Source organism: Struthio camelus, chromosome 1 (assembly GCF_040807025.1).
Source record: "Struthio camelus isolate bStrCam1 chromosome 1, bStrCam1.hap1, whole genome shotgun sequence".
Classification (NCBI taxonomy): Eukaryota; Metazoa; Chordata; class Aves; order Struthioniformes; family Struthionidae; genus Struthio; species Struthio camelus.
In genome coordinates, this window is record NC_090942.1 from 141,132,713 (window position 1) to 141,150,334 (window position 17,622).

At 39.5% G+C, this 17,622-nt stretch overlaps 1 protein-coding gene across 3 annotated transcripts in view; it reads right to left on the reverse strand.

Moving 5' to 3' along the window:
• The window catches only part of FRMPD4 (FERM and PDZ domain containing 4), a 321,689-nt gene that overhangs the window by 69,597 nt on the left and 234,470 nt on the right, over nt 1-17,622 (reverse strand). For all 3 annotated transcript variants that reach the window (XM_068920597.1, XM_068920586.1, XM_068920605.1), the window contains exons 3-4: nt 5,293-5,453; nt 2,983-3,085 (exon numbers count right to left, since the gene is read on the reverse strand). In XM_068920597.1, the coding sequence (XP_068776698.1) occupies nt 2,983-3,085; nt 5,293-5,453 (264 nt within the window). The remainder of the gene's footprint in view (nt 1-2,982; nt 3,086-5,292; nt 5,454-17,622) is intronic.

Sequence of the window (17,622 nt, forward strand, 5' to 3'; positions counted from 1 at the left end):
AAGTTTGTAGGTGACATCAAACAGGGGGGAGCAGTCCATATACTCAAGGACAGGTCTGTTGTTCAGGGGGACCTAGACAGGCTGGAGGAGTGGTTGCTAGGATCCTTATGACATTCAGATCAGGATAAATGACAAGTCTTGCACCTGAGATGAATGAACCTCATATAACGCTGCAGACTAAGGCCTGACTGCCCCAGGTAGCAGCTCCACAGAAAAATGGGAGGGTCTTGGTGGACAGTAAATTGAACATGAGTTAACAGTGTGCCCTCCCAGTGGTGAAACTTAAATGTGTACTGGGCTGCACTAGCAAGCCAGCAGGTCGAGTGATTATTCCTCCCCACTTCTCATGAAGCTGAAGCTTTACCACTGTTCCCAGCTTTGGACTCCCCCACTGTGAGACAGCTATCGACAAACTTGAGAGGCTCTAGTGGAAGGCCTTTAAGAAGGCTGTGGGGCTTAAGCACATGACACAGGAGAAGAGAATATGGAGATAGGACTTAACCTATCTCCATAACCTGAGAAGGCTAAGGGAGGAATCTAAGTCTTCCACTACCTACTATAGGTGTTATACAGAACAGAGCCAGACCCTTCTCAGAGGTGGGCAGATAAGGGACAATAGGTAAAGGTCACAAGTTGCATCAAAGGAAATTCCAATTTGTTTTTTTTTTTTTTTTAAATCACTGTGCTAGTGTTAAACACCAAAACAGGTACCCAGAATGGCTGTGAGATCGCTATCCTTGAAGATACTCAAAACTTGACTGGACAGGACCTGAGCCACGAGGTCTAACCTTGACTAGTAGCTCTGCTCTGAGCTGGATATTGAAGTAGACGATCTCCAGAAATCCCTTCCACCTCAGTTTTTCTATGATCCTGTGATAATGCCCATTACAGTTATAAAACATACTCATTGCTGATCATAGATATTTTCCTACTGGCTAGAAAACAAGATTTCAAAATTGCTTCCATCCACATAGCAAACTGAAAAGCAAGCATTGCTCGCAAGGTGGTGGATGCATGTACCCATAAGTAAACCTGCTATATAGAAGGGATGCATTATTTCATCAGTGTACAGAACTGCTTCTGCTACAGTTTAGGACTGTATAGTTACAGCGTCTAATCATTCCAGGTGTCCCCACCGGAAAGAAAAGGAAGCCCTTAATTTCCAGTGCTGTAATGTACAACCCCAATATATTTCACTCGGAGTCTCACCAAAGAATACATCTCTGTCGAGTCCCAAAGGCAGATACATTCTGAGAGCAGAGGCAGAATTGTATCCTAAGAAAAGTGCCACCAGAATATTTCCCTGGAATGTAAACCTCTAACTGATACATTTGTAGCTAGTTGGCTAAGACACTACCTATGGAGTTAACCTGATTAGGAAGGACTACAATCTTGTTCAGTATCTCACTTGCAGGTAGACAGAGAATCAGTCACACAGTAAACCCACTTTGTCTCAGTTTTAATCAGACAGTCTATTCCCCTGCTGTTATTACTATACATTGCTGGCAGCAGAGGAATGAGAAAAGAGAGTTCTGAATTCTGATTACTTACATATCAAAGAATCAGGGAAAGAATGAAGACTGTAATATGATGACTTTATGAAGTAAAAAAAAATCAAAAATAAGTTTAAGACCCATTGGTGGGTTTTATGCTGCTACCCTACACAGAGCATAGGACATAAATTTAATAGGAATAGGACAGGATCTTCAGTTCATGGGGGCTCTTTATTACACAAATAGGAGTGTCAAAGTCCCTTCCTAAAACGTGTCGTGTTTCTGTTAGCTGACCTGCTTGTTACCATTCTTTTAAAATCTGAAAACGTATAGGATTTGTTCATACCCACACAACACAGATGAAGGTACCGGTGTTGCTGGTATCTTTACTGCTCTGCTGAATAGGCTTTTTATGCCATTTCCACATCTTCTTTGGAAGTTTGTTTCAAGGTGAATCCCCATAAACTGAGCACACTTTTGCTCAAATTATGATCTGCCAGAGTACGACTATCATGGCAGCACCTTCTGACTGAATTTCTGAAAGTAAATGTGACTTTTCAAAATTGTATGGGCAACACTGATATGGACAACTACCAGTTCTGAGAAGTACCTGCACAGTTAAAACTTGATCATCTTCCAGGAATGAACTAGACCCATCGGTTCAGACTTTTACACCAAAGAAAAGAGAAATACAAAAACTAAACTGGCCTCCGGTAACCATACTCCTGAAATTTAACCATAACATAACCATTTTTATATTTAAATTTTGAATCGCCAATCATTTTTCTATGCAATATGCTTCTTAACACTTGCTGTTACTCAAAATGCAAAGTTTATGTCAATTAATTGTACCTTTTTTTTAATATTCTGAGCATTTGTCGGTCTCCTGTCCTTTTTCTCCTCCCACATTCCATTACAGATATTCACTTTTTCCATTCCTGCATTCTCCACAGTCTCTCTTTTCTCGTTTCCTGCCTCATAGCGACACAACTCTTCCTGCTTTTCCCACACAAACTCACCTACCATCTATCCACTTACATGCATGTACCACTTACACGCACTTGTCCTTTCTCATCCCTCCTGCTTTTCCTTCCTCTTCACATAAGACAGACCTGACTCTCTATTGTGACACAACTTTGTTCCGGGGGGGGGGGGGAGCAATAGAGCAACAGTGACTGAAGCTGCCTTGCTCCAGGAATTATTCCTTTAACAATCCACACCAAAAAGGAATATCAGGCAAGTATTATTCTTCTTTTGATACCCAAGCATTTTGGAACTGCTCCAATATCATATTTTTTCAGCTAGCCAGAGGACATTTTTGAGGACATCTCATTTCAATACTAAACTATTTCACCATTCTTCATTATAACTAAAGCAACATTATTTTCTATTTTCTCAGCCATGAGAAGGCAAGACTGCTATATTATCGAATGATTGCACAGGCAATAAGGCACTGGGCTCATAGTTCAAGTGACAGGACATCAACTACCTGACAAGGTCGATGACTCTCTCCCTTGGAGCAGTGCTGACTGGCTCATCATTAATCATTATGATCTGATCTCCTGGTATAAGCTTTCCTTCAGAGGGGCCGCCTACAGACAAATGAAAAAAAGTGTAAGTTAGTAGACCATTGTACATGCACAGACACACTCTATTGTTCATATACTCTGTGCATTTTTTTTCCTTCACCTAATGGCATATTTAACACTTTCTGACAATAATAGTACTTCCTCACTAGCAAAATCTTGCAAGCTAGTGGCTTAGATGTTTCTACTAAAGTTCCTTAGGTTCTGAAACCACATTAGGCACCTAAAATAAGGGGTTAGTCACACAATTATAGAAAAAAAAGACCAGCAAGGCCCATAACAGGTCACCTAGTCCACCCTTTAAGGCATAATCAACCATACCTTAACCTATCCCTGGTCAATTTCTGTCTAATCTTCTTGTAAAACCACCTCTGAAAAAGGCTCCTCTTCCTGTAGCTGATCCTGTTGTTTAACTAGTGTTAAAATTAGGAAGTCTTCTCCACAGTGTCTAGACCTGATCTTTCTTGTTGAAACACGTTACTTGATGTCCTTGCCAAACTAGCACTGGAGAACTTGTTATTCCTTTATCTCTGCAGCATCACTTCACGTATTTGGAAGTCATTTGCAGGTCTCTCCTCAGACTTTTCTGCGCTAGGTGAAACAATCCTCCTTCTTTCAATCTTAAAATAGAGAGTTTTCTGTATCTTCAGTCACTGAGCCTCTTTTCCTCTGGACTCCTACCACTTAGAAATTCTTTTCACCAAGTAACACATCCAAAAGTATTGCCACTTTGAGTTGGATATAGACTGTCAAATTAGTATAACTAGGTAATCAGATACATGTGCTTTGGAGTCTGACACTCTTAAAATGCATAATACATTTATGCTTTATACAACGCATAAAATATGTTGCTTCCCAACATGAGTTTAAATGCCCAGAAATGGGCATAAGCCTTTTGTCTTAAACTCTGCAATGAAGATATAAAAAAATTTATTACCATTGTGAAGTAAAAGTTTCAAAAGAAAACATCACAACGTCAGAAACAATTCACCCAACAATTGAGCAAATGCTGTTCCTTTCTTCTGTTTGGTTTGGAAAATCCAGCATAAACTGACACAGATCCACGTAGGAGAACATTGTCCTGAACTCATCTTTCCTCCTGATCATTTACAATAGATACAAACACCTTTCTCAAACTGAACTTTTAACATAAAGGCTACATTAATAGTGCTAACTTTGGAGAAAAGAACTGCCTGAATCTAGTTCAGATATTAGTTGCAACACTCACTTCATCTGCAAGCAGTACAAACATAATCAATGCACACACGTGGGTAAAGGACATCAGAATTTTACACAGTCAATTTTGCCTCTCCTCTGCTCTCTACAGGGGCTCTATAGAACATATTGAATAGGAGCAAAGTCAAAGTCCTGTCCTTAGCCCCAAGGCAATTTTATGTAACATCTGAGCTTTCAAGCATAAAGAGCAAGAGCCCACTATTCAGGAGATTGAACATTCCCAGGTCTAGCACCCCATAAACTCACACCTCACTAATTTTTACTACAGATAGGAAGTTTAGGACTATTTTGAACTGGCTTTTTCTTAATACACTTTTACAGAAGTATACATTCAAAAAGAATCAACGTCATCAACCTCTTTTTCAAAATCAAATATTGTAGTCAGAACCCAAACCTCCTCACCAGAAGCGGATGATAAGAAGAATGAAGAATACATGCATTTTAACCTCACAACTTAACACATTCCCTGAAAACACTGAATTCAATGGCAATGAAGGTGGCATCAAACCAATATAAAACTTATCTGGAAGAAAAGCTTCTTTCCCATGAAGAGGGTGAATTTTTTTCAGTCAAATAACAGAAATGGCTCAGAGTAATAAGCTAAAACCAGCTTTTGTTAACACATTTATATAAAGTTCAAAAATGAGTGCAAGCAGGGAAACTGCTCTGTAATTTAAGGCTTAAAATCCTACTGGTAATCATGATTACCTTGTCTGTCTGAACACTTTAACAGTACTCAAACTTGTAACTTATTTTATCTCAGTAAATTAAGTCTTCAGTCAATGTAAGTACATGTACAGAACTATTTTTAATATTCACAAATAAATACACTGTCTTTGAAGAAAACAATATAGTGAAGGAGTCGCTATAATTTTCTAGTCCTACGGCTACACCTATTCTCTCATTTGGCAATCTAGCCAGCATTTGATACTAAGAAGCACCAAAACTGCTTTTGGGGTCAGGTGGGGAAAACATACCTGGTGTTACTGAGCGTACAACAACTGGCTTTTCACTACCAGCCACAAAACCAAATCCTAGCACTGGATCCCTCCTCATTTCCACTTTCCGAGGGGCTGGAGGGGTGATTTGGCAGCTCTCTATTCGAGGGTCTTCAAATGTGGCTGATTGTGTCATGTGACTGTGAAAAAAAAAGATGAAAAAAGGAAAAAAATCATTAAAACATGATTTTGTGGTATCTACTCAAGCCAAGCAATTTCTGCTATGATATGAGATGAATATCTGAAATGTTCTCACTGTAAGAACTAAAGCACCAAATTAATAATTTTCAATTAGATTTTCTTACACAAAACATGATACCGCTGCTGACAGATCTCAAATACTAATCAATACTATCAACCTAAAAAGAGGTCCCTCTTTGACAGCACGCCTTTAATCATACACCATATACGAAAGAATAATAACCTAACAATAAAGGCTTTGTCAGATGTGCTTGAATTTTTCATCCTTCATTTGTTTTAAGGGAAAAATAATAAGTGACCTCTCCTTATGTAAAACATTACTTTTAGGTTCTATCAACCATTTGCAAGAAGAGATAGCATACACTTAAACTGGGTTTTCTAAAATATTAAGCAAATTTCAGAGCTGAGTCCTCTCAAACTGACTTAAAGCACAGGCAACAGCTCTTTACTTCAATCATAGATAACCATATGTTTCTAACCAACCAAGGGGGAAGTTCAAAGCAGAGGGCACTTAAGCACAAAGAAGCAAAAGAATGAAACATTTCAAGAACCAGCATCCCTGGCTGCTTCTGATGATACTACTCGAGTAAACTCTCGAAAGCCTCCGCAAACTCCACTCAGCACAAAAAAGATGCTAAAAAAAAAAATCTCTTTACTGGAAAATACTAAAATATAGTGCTTTTAGCTACAGTGTTATAATCAAGCTAACTTTTCACACCTAGAAGGCAGAATTCTCATGACTGGAAGGAAAGACCTTGATTTTTCAAGCAGAAACTAAAACAGAAGAAAGAGATCCAACATGATATATCTATGAAAGAGGTGATGGTTTAAAAGCATAGAGACTTCTAAATTACTGTTAATGAACACTGAAATGTGATAAATGCTGTAGGCATACTGAACGGTTCACTGCTTAGCACAGGAATATGCTTCGTGTTTTCCCCCTGGTGACCTGAAGTTCCCTGCTCAGTCACTGCTACCAATTTCCAGGGCTGCTTGCACAGACAAGCAGACCCCTCCACTTTCACGCCCTTCGAAATGCCATTAATTGATCCCATGTGCTTCAGAAAACCTCAGAAGACATTCGTAGTTCAGCACGAGCCGGGCCTCATGACCGCTGGCTTCCTCTGCCTGGCTGCTGGGGCTGGACGCCTTCAGGCAGCTGACAAACTTGCACACTTACAGCCAGGCACCAGGCAACATCAACTCAGGTCGGCATGAAGGGAGACTGCAGCTCACCGTGTCACGTCCTTGCTGCCTCGACGGAGCGCAAATGGCATTTGTTGAAAGACGCCTGGCCAAGAGTTAACTCTTCTTTATCTTCAAGAGACCGTAAATTTGCAGGTGTTGAACTAAATCCAGCTCATGTTGGATAAATGCTGCAAACTGTACGGGAGAGTAGTTCTAGCACTGTCGCCAAGGAGAGCACGGGCTCCTGCTCTGAGAAAGGTGACAACCGGGTGCCTAAGCTAAGGAAGCCATGAAGGACATCAGAGAGACAGATATCCCTACAGCAGTAAGCAGTATCGTCCATTTGAAAGTTGGTCTCCCCATAAATAAGTGTAATAATTCGAGAATCAAGTAAAGCTCTGTATCACTGAAATCCTTACATGGGATATAACATGTCATAACACAACGCTTAGCAAGCATCCCAGGGGGCAGAGTCATTGCTCTCATCTCCAGCCCCTTTTTCAACTGCAATTCCCCCAAGAACTCCAGATAAGTTGTCCATAAAGTGAGAGGCATCATTTAGAGATATGTTTTCAGCATCAACGGCACGCAAAAGCTTCTCTCATCTTTCCCCAACACTTACACGTTGGACACAACACGAGCTTCCATTTTCTCCACGGACTACTTTTGTTATATATCCACAAAACAGCTGCAGAATCTCAGTAAACTCTCAGCATGAATTTATTTCCGTGGTTGGATTTTTCTCGGGTTTTTCTTCAAAGAAACTTTGTCCTTATCACTAGATTCAGTATACGTCACAGTAACAATGCTGTATTTCTATGCATATGATAAGAGATAGCTGAAGCTTTTTCCTTACAAAAATAGGAGAGGGAGAAAACACCCCTGTGCTGTGCTGGCATTTGCGTTAGGTGGAGTCAGCAAAGAAGTTACATTTTCTTTTACTATGTAAAGCATCACATCTGACACTTCCCTCTTCTCTGACTTCTGCTGCTACAGCATTTGTCAGCTAAGTTTAGATCATTTTCTATTATGCTCATTCAAATGAACTGTTAGAAAATCCAGAGAGTTTTATACGGTATCTTCACCAAATCTATCTTCAGGGCTCTCAGTCCCCTCCTCTTCGCCCCACCCCTCCCAGAAACTCCTTTAAAATTTGTGTTTCTAGATTTTTTTTTTTCTTAAAAATGGGACACTTTCTGAGGTGTTACTGGTATTTCAAAAACTATCTGTTTAAACTTGTGAACTTTGCTTTGGTAGAGAAGACAAGGCTCTGCGTTTGTCATCTTTTCTAGTTGACAGCCTTGCCAAACTTCCTACAAAGTTAAAGTGTTCTGTTTAATCATTTCCTTCTAATAGCTGTTTCCATTTTTGTAACTAGGGCACTACGAGCTGAGGCTGTCTCCAAAGAAGAAATGCAACACTTACAAGCACCTTGCAAACATTGCTTGAGCCTTGGAGAACTACTTTCCTGCCATTGCATATTCTCCCTCTTCAAGCACTTGCTCAGTTTGGATCGAAGACTAAATCGGGGAGAGAAAAAAAAGAAAACCCCAACCCCCCCAAAACTCTGTCAACAGCTACACTTCAGATAACAAATTCTAAGAAGAGATGCAAGATTTGCTTAAAATAGCAGCTCTGCTAGTAGATGCCTTGCTCCAACCACTGTATCATTTTGTACTGAAGCTCTGCAGTAGCAGCAGCAGTAGCAACAGCAGTAGCAGTTATTCAAAGCCTAAGCAAGGAACAGTCCATCACGATTCTGAGTGACGCAGCAGGTTTTATTGATTTTTAAGGTTATCCACCCACAGATACATCACCTAAAAAGGCTTTGCATCTTACACTTCCACAGACTGCTGCATCACATATTCTTATATCACTCAGTATGTTGGAACTGTAGCCAGATGTATTTCAAGAGAGCAGGAAGATATATGAATATGACCCCAGAACAGATGAGATGAATACTCTCAAAGCTTGCTGTGATAGTAGGTTGACAGACCCTTTTCCTCCTGTGGCTAGTTCATTATTGAGATGTCAGCTGTAGCGCCATAGCTGAAGACTAATTTGAGTTTTGCATTAATAGGAGCTACTTGATCTCTACCTTACCCATGGAAAATATTGAATCCTGAAGTAAGGAAATAATTTTCTAAGAATTCTAAAATAGAATCGAGTAATCTTGGACTTGTAATTATTTCAAAACAGGCACCCCAGGGAACCTTTAAAACAAACCTGTGATATGTTGTGCAACAGTAGAAGATCTTAAAAGAATAACTCCAACACTGCAAACTTCCCATTTGTTTCAAACATAGTAAAAATGTGTTTAGCTTGTACTGTGACTAGATCATACCTAAAGATTGATTTTAGTAAAGGAAAAAAGGAAGAGAAAGAAGAAGGCTGAGATTTTAAATAAGAACTGCTCTTCCCACGCACACAAAAACAAACTGCCCTTAGATCACCTTTTAAAAAGAGTTACTTATTTCCTACCAATTTTCAGTGACTGAGATGAGTCCCTGCTTCGGAAGAGGCTATCTTCTCTGATGTACTCTTATTGTGGATGGTGGCAAACAGCTGCCATTATTCAAGAGAGTAATTTTTAGATAATTTATTGAACAGTACCAACCTCTTCCAAAAGATAAACTACCAGCTACAGGAGATCAGCGCAAAAACGTAATTCAAAGCACTTTTGCTCAAAAGCTTCCTGTAGCACCTAGTCTACAGGACAGGTGGCAAGACAGAGGGCAAGAGGGAAAATGAAAGAGAAGGCGCCAGAGCGTGCATGTACCTACACGCAGAACAGAACGGAGACATAGCAAAGTCAAATAAAATTGGTGGGCATGCTCATCCACAAAGGTGCCTACAATGAGTGAAAGAGGAAGAAAATTAGGAAAGAGGAATCGGGAAATACTGATCAGCTGATCCAAATTAGCTAGCAACTGCAAACACAATTCAGCTGCCCACAACACTGTGTGGAGCCTAACCTTAGCATATCTGAATTCATGCTCAGAAAAGTCTGAGGTATGGTTTAAAGCATTTTGAATCTTCAGATGATTAGCTATCACTTGGTAATGTTTTCTTGGGAAATCTTCTCAGTGTTTTTCTCATTACAAATTATACACCGAATAACCCAAGGAATAGCTAAACAAAGACTGCAAACAAATTGAGGGCTTGATTTAATAATGCATATTATTAATCAAAAGCAAAGCATCTTAGCAAAATGCTTTTTCAACCTTTGGATTTTAACTTGTCACTCTCTGACGCTTGGGAATTAGTGAGCTAATTTTAAGAGGTTTGCATGTGGCAGTTAAGAAAAGCCCATCCTCAGCAGGCAGAAATTTGGTACACAGGAGTCTGCGTTTCCAAAGGAAAATGTTTACAGGTCTAACTACTGTAAGAGATTGAAAACTACTGCATAAATATAGTGACACTAATCATCATAAACATTATTTTGGAAATATCTAACAAAGGCATCCAAACAACTTTAGCTCCATTCTGCATTAATATCCAAAAAAGAGCAGAACAGATGGCTCCTCAAGGTAAGTTTAATACAGCTCCATGGCCACAGACACTAAAATGTCTTAACTATAATCACATGGTTTCTGCATTGTATCGTTAGAGTGTGGAGACAGGCTGCATTTTGGGTGTTTCATTTTGCATTTCCATATTGCAACTTGTTTCAATTACTTCAAAGGTTAACATCAACTCAATTTTGATGGTTTAGAATACTTAGCTTCGAAATAGTTATAATATCTGTGTTGTACCCATTGATTTAACTATAAAATATTCTCTATTTTGAATTGCGATTATAGCAATTATGTTTGAGTTCACGGCAGGTGTAATCCTGGTCAATAACGGAGAAGAGAGTCAGTGGAAATGCCAAACCACTCATGGACTGAATGAGTGGAAGATGGCTAGGAGGATGGAGATAAGGACTTTTCTGATAGAAAGAATTAATTCATAAGTAACAAAAACACTTCAAATTGTTGAGCACTAGCTGTTAAAATCCTCTTTCATTAATTAGGAGGTGGCGGATCTGTTTTGTTGATTGCAGTTGTGATTTTCATAAAGACCTATGCAAGTTAAGGACACCACATAAACACTCACTTGCAACTGTCCATCCGGATCACTAAGACCACAAGGCTCTGCTCATCCTGCCCTAGAAACTGCATTTTGGGTTCGTACTCTATTCAAGCCTCAGGCTGTGTGCTCATAATTTCCTTTCCAAATGGGAACTTGTAGGAGCTATTACAGCAACAAAAGAAAGAAGATTTGATTCTCACTCCACCACCTGTCTCTGGGAATCAGCTGCAAGTAAAATGGCCTGAGATTTGAGACAATATTATGGGAGCTGATAACGGCATGAGGGTATTTTATAGTCTTTCCCATGATAATCTGGACAGATCAGAACAAGAAGAACAACAGTTAAAAGAAATACATAATACATAAACTCTCCACATGATGACCACTTGTGATATGTATTTATTTTTACCAGTAGCTAAACATGAAAAATAACTCCCCTTCTCTCCTTCCCCCTTCCTCAAGCTCCTGGTACCCCTCACCTATACCTGAAGTTAATTTATTTTCTCTCAGAAAACCCACAAGATTTATTAAGAACTAGGACAGGTGTCAAAATCATGCATCAACTGTATCTGTCTTCTACCTGGAAACGACATTTTAGAAACCAAGTGCCTGAATAGTTACTGCATTGTTAAATAAAACCGCTGCTCCTACAGAGAATCTGGTGCCTTGACAAAGTCTTTATATGCTCTGTTTTGCAGCAAACCGGATAGTTGCTCACAGCTGGAGAGTTCATTTTAGACATATTCCACAGACAAATGTTATATTTCCAGCTGCTCAAAAAGGAGTTAACTTTTAACAGTTCAGTAAAACAACCTATTCCCTACATTTCCACCGTTTTCGTAGATGTATGCACGTACATATGTTCAGAAGTCAATATCACAGGTACAAAATATAACTGGAAGGTATTGCCAGATTTTTTTTTTTCTTTCTAGGACTGTTTTTCTGCACCAGAGTCAGTTCTACTTTTTTTCATAAGCTTCTCCATCAGTTAACTCCACTAAAGTCGGGTCATTTTATAGCACCCTAGAAAATGCTGGCATATGCCATCTGGATGAACATATGGTAAAAATGTAATTAGAAAGAAAAAGGTTTGCTGGTTTCAGAAGAAGTTGGTGACAGCTTTTTGATAAAATTGGATAGAGGGAAATCTGACACGTAAAAAATTTCAAAAAACATCCCTCTTCCACTGCCAGGCATGCTGTGCAACCTAAAGCAAGACAAAGTGAAGCAAAAACATAGTGGAAAAACTGGTGTGAATACAAATTTAGAGGGAAAAAAAGATTCACTCTCAGCTTCAGGCAGGCACTGTGAGAAAGAGTAAATTCTGCAATGACAGGTAGCACTCTCATGCTGAGGTTTTACGTATACAATACGTGAACGCTTCTGCTTGTACATGCAATACATATGAATAGTAAACATTGGGAAGAAATCAAACTTCCCTTCCTGCATCCCACAAAGACATGGAAATAAGCCTTCGGCCCCAACTATGGACTAGCAGTTGCTTGAGTTTTGTATTCACAAATTGCCAGAGAGGCTTTCTTTCATTTTTCATCTCTCAGGATGGCCACAGACATTTCTAGAACTCTGTTCACAATGAATTTTGTGTTTCCTGCCTGCTGTATTGTGATGGGGCTTTTGGGACATGAGCCAAACACTGAAAATTGGCCATGGTAAAGAAAGGGGCACAGAGGACAGGAAAGGAAAATACGAAGGAACCCTGAAGAGAGGAGTTATGAAAAACCAAGGATGACATATAGCACATAAAAGAGTACACTCTCCAATGGGAAAAAAATGGCTTTCAGCACTTGACTAAGAAAAATCTCAGACTAGAATCTTTCACACAGGAAGAAAATAAGGGAGAGGGAGAAAAAAAAAAAAGAACGAAAAAAGAAAAGAAAAGATCCCAAAACACTGGCCTCCTAACTGCTGGAATTGCCTACTGCTTCAGTAGAGCATGACGCCAGCCTCTGCTTTCCTTGCTACCTGAAACACCCAGCCTGCACCTCTACCCTGTCTAAACTGCCCCAGTATTCAGGTAGTATACAATGCACTCCGACAGCCGCCCTTGCGATGTGGCTTTGCTTCTACACACTGCACTGAACACAATTTCTATGCCTGGTCTTTCTCCTGGAATCCCAGTCACATCAGTGGGGCTTCACTGGCCCCTTCTGCGGGCTTGATCAGGTTTTCATACATAAAGGAAGTTCATAAATTATTCTTATACAGCAGCTGAGCCAACAAGCAATTCCTAGCTGGGAGCTACGAGGGCACAGCGTAGTCCCACTGCAGGGGGGAACGAGGCAGCGGAAGCAGCCGGGGCTAACATCAGCTGGTTACACCCCAAATGCCCAACTAGCTCAGCCTTGCCTTCCCCTGAAAGAAGAGATTTAAGATCCCAGCAAGGCGCTGGTGTTTCCTTCCCGAAGGCAACCCTTTAGCTCCCTGGCTTTCGCGTATGTTTTGGGCTTGTGCTCTCACGTATGGCATGTGCTTGCGGCACAGCTACGGGAGGCAGGATGTCTGGCCCCCTGTCTGGTCTAGGTCCTCCAAGAAGCAAATTGTGCAAGTTGTTTTTCTCAGAAATCAGAATTACTAGCATTCCTCCAAGTAGTTTCTCACACTCACGGGCGTAAAATTGAAGTACGCCTTGTTTTTCCACAAAAGGCATTTTTGTTTATTTGACCTGAGCAGTTCCATTTAGAGTAGTAAACTATGTTGAGTCCTTCAAAAATGAGCTGAAATGTAGCTTCTCATTATCTCCTATACATGCACCAGGAAACCCTGTTGCAACTGAAGACACAGCAAGGGAAAAAAAGAGAGAAGATTTACTGAACTGCAAATACACAATAAATTAATTTGGGCTGAAAGTGTCTGCTGAAAAATGGAATGAACAATTCCTATTTGTTCTGCTTTTGACAGGTTTCATTCTAACTAGATCAACAGTAATTTGTCTGCTCCTGCCTAGCCTAGCATTGCAGCAAAGAGAACAGACCTTCACTGAGGACCGCCAGCATTTCTCACTCAATGAGGAAAAGCAACTGCTATGTCCAACCTGACATGAATAATTTGTCTAACTGAAAGGTTAAAAAAAGAAAGGGGGAGGAGAAACACCCTTAAAATGGCTTTTAATATGCTGATTAGATTACAAAAGCCGACTATAAAATCTGGTCTGGTGAAATGCTGATGAAATTAGACTTGTTCTGACACGCACAAGTCAATCTCTGTAAACACTAAGTGAGGATACCCTGGTAACATGACAAAAAGACAGAATCCAGACTTAATTGTGCCCATTTTAACACCTTGGTACAGCTGGGCTTAGCATGAACAAACGGCTGCAACATTAAAGCGCCTGTTTCACCATCTCTGTATCTGCATAGTTCCTGTTAGCATAGACCCAGGCATGCCGGAGCGAAAGCAACATGAAAGGATGGCAGTACGGGAGTAAATAATGATCCACACAAATGACCCCCTGAAAGCAGAAATACATTAATTAATTTTCTAGCTAGTTATCTAAACACGTAAAAAAAGAAAAAAAGGGAAGAGGCACCATGCTGCTCTACACTTATTCCACCCTCACAAAGACCTCGCAAAGAGATGGTCTCTTCAGATATTGAAAGAGTCAAGTCATTAGGGTAAAAGGGAGCAGAAAAGCGCCAAGCCAAGGGACCCAGCAGGAAGTGACCAACTGAAGCCTCCTTTTCTATTATCCACTGGTTACAGCTATGACAGTATCACCTGGAGTGAAGACTGGCAGCAGCTCAGTACAGTTATGAATGTACCAAAATAAGCCCTTACAACAGAAATAAAAGCCATTGTTTATCCTTTGAATTAATCTTCCTTATTCCTTCAGAAAAGCAATTGATGAGCAAGTCTTGGAAAATGCTCTGAATTATCTACTTATTTCCTTACTTTTCACACTTTACGCTGGAGTGCTCCTAAACCAAGGCCAGCCCTTTTTGGTGGCACCACATAACACTGATTATTTCACCCATTGCTTCTTTAGCAAAATGTAGCAGTTCTCAGGTGAATCAGGTGAAAGCAGCAACATCAGAGTTAGTCTCATCTGTAGACAAAAGGTGGGTATTCAATACCGTAGTTGCTCAGTTCATCTACAATCCTGTATTTTAAAACTTCAGAGATATAAACCATTCCATCACTCTGATGGGTACAGCTCTCTGCACTCAGAAATGGGTTGAAGACTTGACTCAGAAATGTGAGTAACAGTAAGGCTCATATAGAGAAGCAGTCTATATGACAGTACAATAAGCTGCCTCCAGTTTCACACGGAGGGTATGAATTCTTTTTCCTGGAGATTCAGGTGCAGAGAAGCTTAGAAAGATATGGCGTTTTTATAAAGAAGTCCTATTACTGCACTGAAATAGAGTGAAGAAAAGAGCTTTCCATCCTTTGGCTACCCGACAGAAATGAATTTGTGCTAAGTGAAAGGGGTCTACAAACAACCACAGCAGATAGAATAGATTTTAAAGTTTTTTATAATAACTCATAGAACCCTCAAACGAAATCTTTGCATTCTTTAACTATGTTTTTACATTCAGTCTTCAAGCCCCCTAGTTCGGTAACAGTTCTAGAGAAGGCCTACAGGATAGAAGGGAAAAAGAGGAATGATCTCTTTCCTTCTCCTTTCTTCTAACAACATACAAATAGAGAGGATTAGTCTTCCTGACTGCTAATTTGGTAGTGTGTCATTATGAGTCTTCAGCAAATGCAAAAGGAGAAAAGAGAACCTAATTGAAATAATCTAGCATGACAGATTGCACTGATGGGAGGTGAGGCTGCCAGATAGAGCTGTCATGTGAAAATTAAACTTGGGATATAGAAAGGAAAAAAAGAGGTATGTTTGATCCTTTTTTTCTCTGACAGATTATCGCCCGTACTTCAACACAACATGGCTGAATGATTTTCCTGAGTCTACTTTTTCATTTCAAAGTGGCTAACGTTTCTAAAGGACAGCACTCCTAGTAACCACATGATATTTTCTGTCCCTTAAAATTAGGGGTGTTGACGGTCATATTCCAGTTTCATTACATCCAAGACACTCTCACTAATGCCTGTGGAAAATTTTTTTTTACCTATGTGTAAGAACAAATGCCCAACTAATAATCCATTAAATTTGACAGTATCTACGTAAATATCATTACAGATACTATATATCATAAAGATCAGGCTACTGATGTACCGCTTACGAGATACATAGTGTCTTTTCATTCATAACTGCAGGCAAGCTTCTTCAAAAAGGAAGGGAGTTAAAAGGCTAATATTAGGCATTTCAAAATAGATCCTTTGGGACAGGTAGGTTAAACTGGATTGACAGCTGCTTGAGGGAAGCCTATTCAGATAGAAAACCCTTATATACAGGTAAAGAAGAAGGTCAACCACAAGTGTCATTTACACTGACCTTGAATAAATAAAAAAATTAAAAAGAAAATGATAATGGAACTTGCAGTCATGACAACCAGGATATCAAATCCCCATTTATCTCCAGTTGTTTGAAATTACTGTAAATAAAAAGAAATTGGGCATTTCATAGCGACAACTCTTAATAAGGCAGGTAAACTAAAGGTGTCAAAGGAATTGGAACATCATGGAATGAAGGTCATCGGTTTTGGTGAAATGCTCTGATTTGAAAGTGGAAGGCAAGGGAAGAAAAATGCTACAATAAGGAACTAAGACAGGAGAAGGACATAGGTGAAGTCAGGATCCTTTTGTCCCAGGAAACTCTGAAGGTAGTAGCTGAATAGGTACAACAGAATAACAAACACCTAACTACAAAATCCCATATGTAAAACACAAGAATTTATTGAGCCAGTATCTAACCTAACTTTTAATAATATTGCTCCTATACCTAACGTATATTATTATTGATATAATATTTATGTCATCTGCCAACACTGCCAAACTTTTCATTTACTGTAGCAATTCATTTCTAACAATTTCTAATAGCAATCAATTTCTAGGTGAAGTTCCTATCAAGTTTAACACAGTGGGATTATGTTCTCCTTCCGCAGAGAAGGACACACCTTCGCCTCTTCTAGACGAAAAAGAGAAAGAAACAGGCACAGCAAGCTGTATAACTCTTGTCTGCATAGTAACAGTCACATATCAATACCTTATCTGCAGAGCAAACTGATCAAATCAGAGAAGAAAGGTATTTCGAGACCTTACCTTATCCTTTCTTAATACTGCTTGTTCCTCCTCTACTGTTCCTCACCTGTCATAAAGATCCTATAATTTTTTAATGACAGACTTACTGTGTGGAAAAAACTGTAGCAAATGACTGAATTACAAAGGAATTAATCTTATTCTGCAATATATCCAGCACATTTTACTTGATTTTGTCTTTTTCCTATTGTAGATAATGTGCAGAGATGTTTTAGAAGGTTTCTCAATAAGCATTTAATTTTGATGAGACAGACATATGAAGATTTTAATACAGCATTTTCGCATTTCAAAAAGCGCATAAAACTCAAGTTTAATTATCATCACATTATAATTGGCACGGTCTTATGAAAAATGCAGTCTTTGCACATGTAACAAACATTAACAAAGAATGTAAGACAGTTAAGTTGCATAAATACGCTAAATGTCAGACCTTCCTATAATTAACTCTACTGATAGATGACTAACTTGTATAAGCTTCACCTTTAAACTCCGATCAACATCTCAAAAGACATTTACAAAAATAACGCACAATTCTGCAAAGTGTTGAGACTTCGTACTTCCTTTTAATCTCAGCTGAAGCCACCAGAAAACTCTGTCTGTATCTCAGCCCCATCAGGCCTCGTATGAGCATAAATACAGAAGACAGCTAACACTCTGACACCTGCA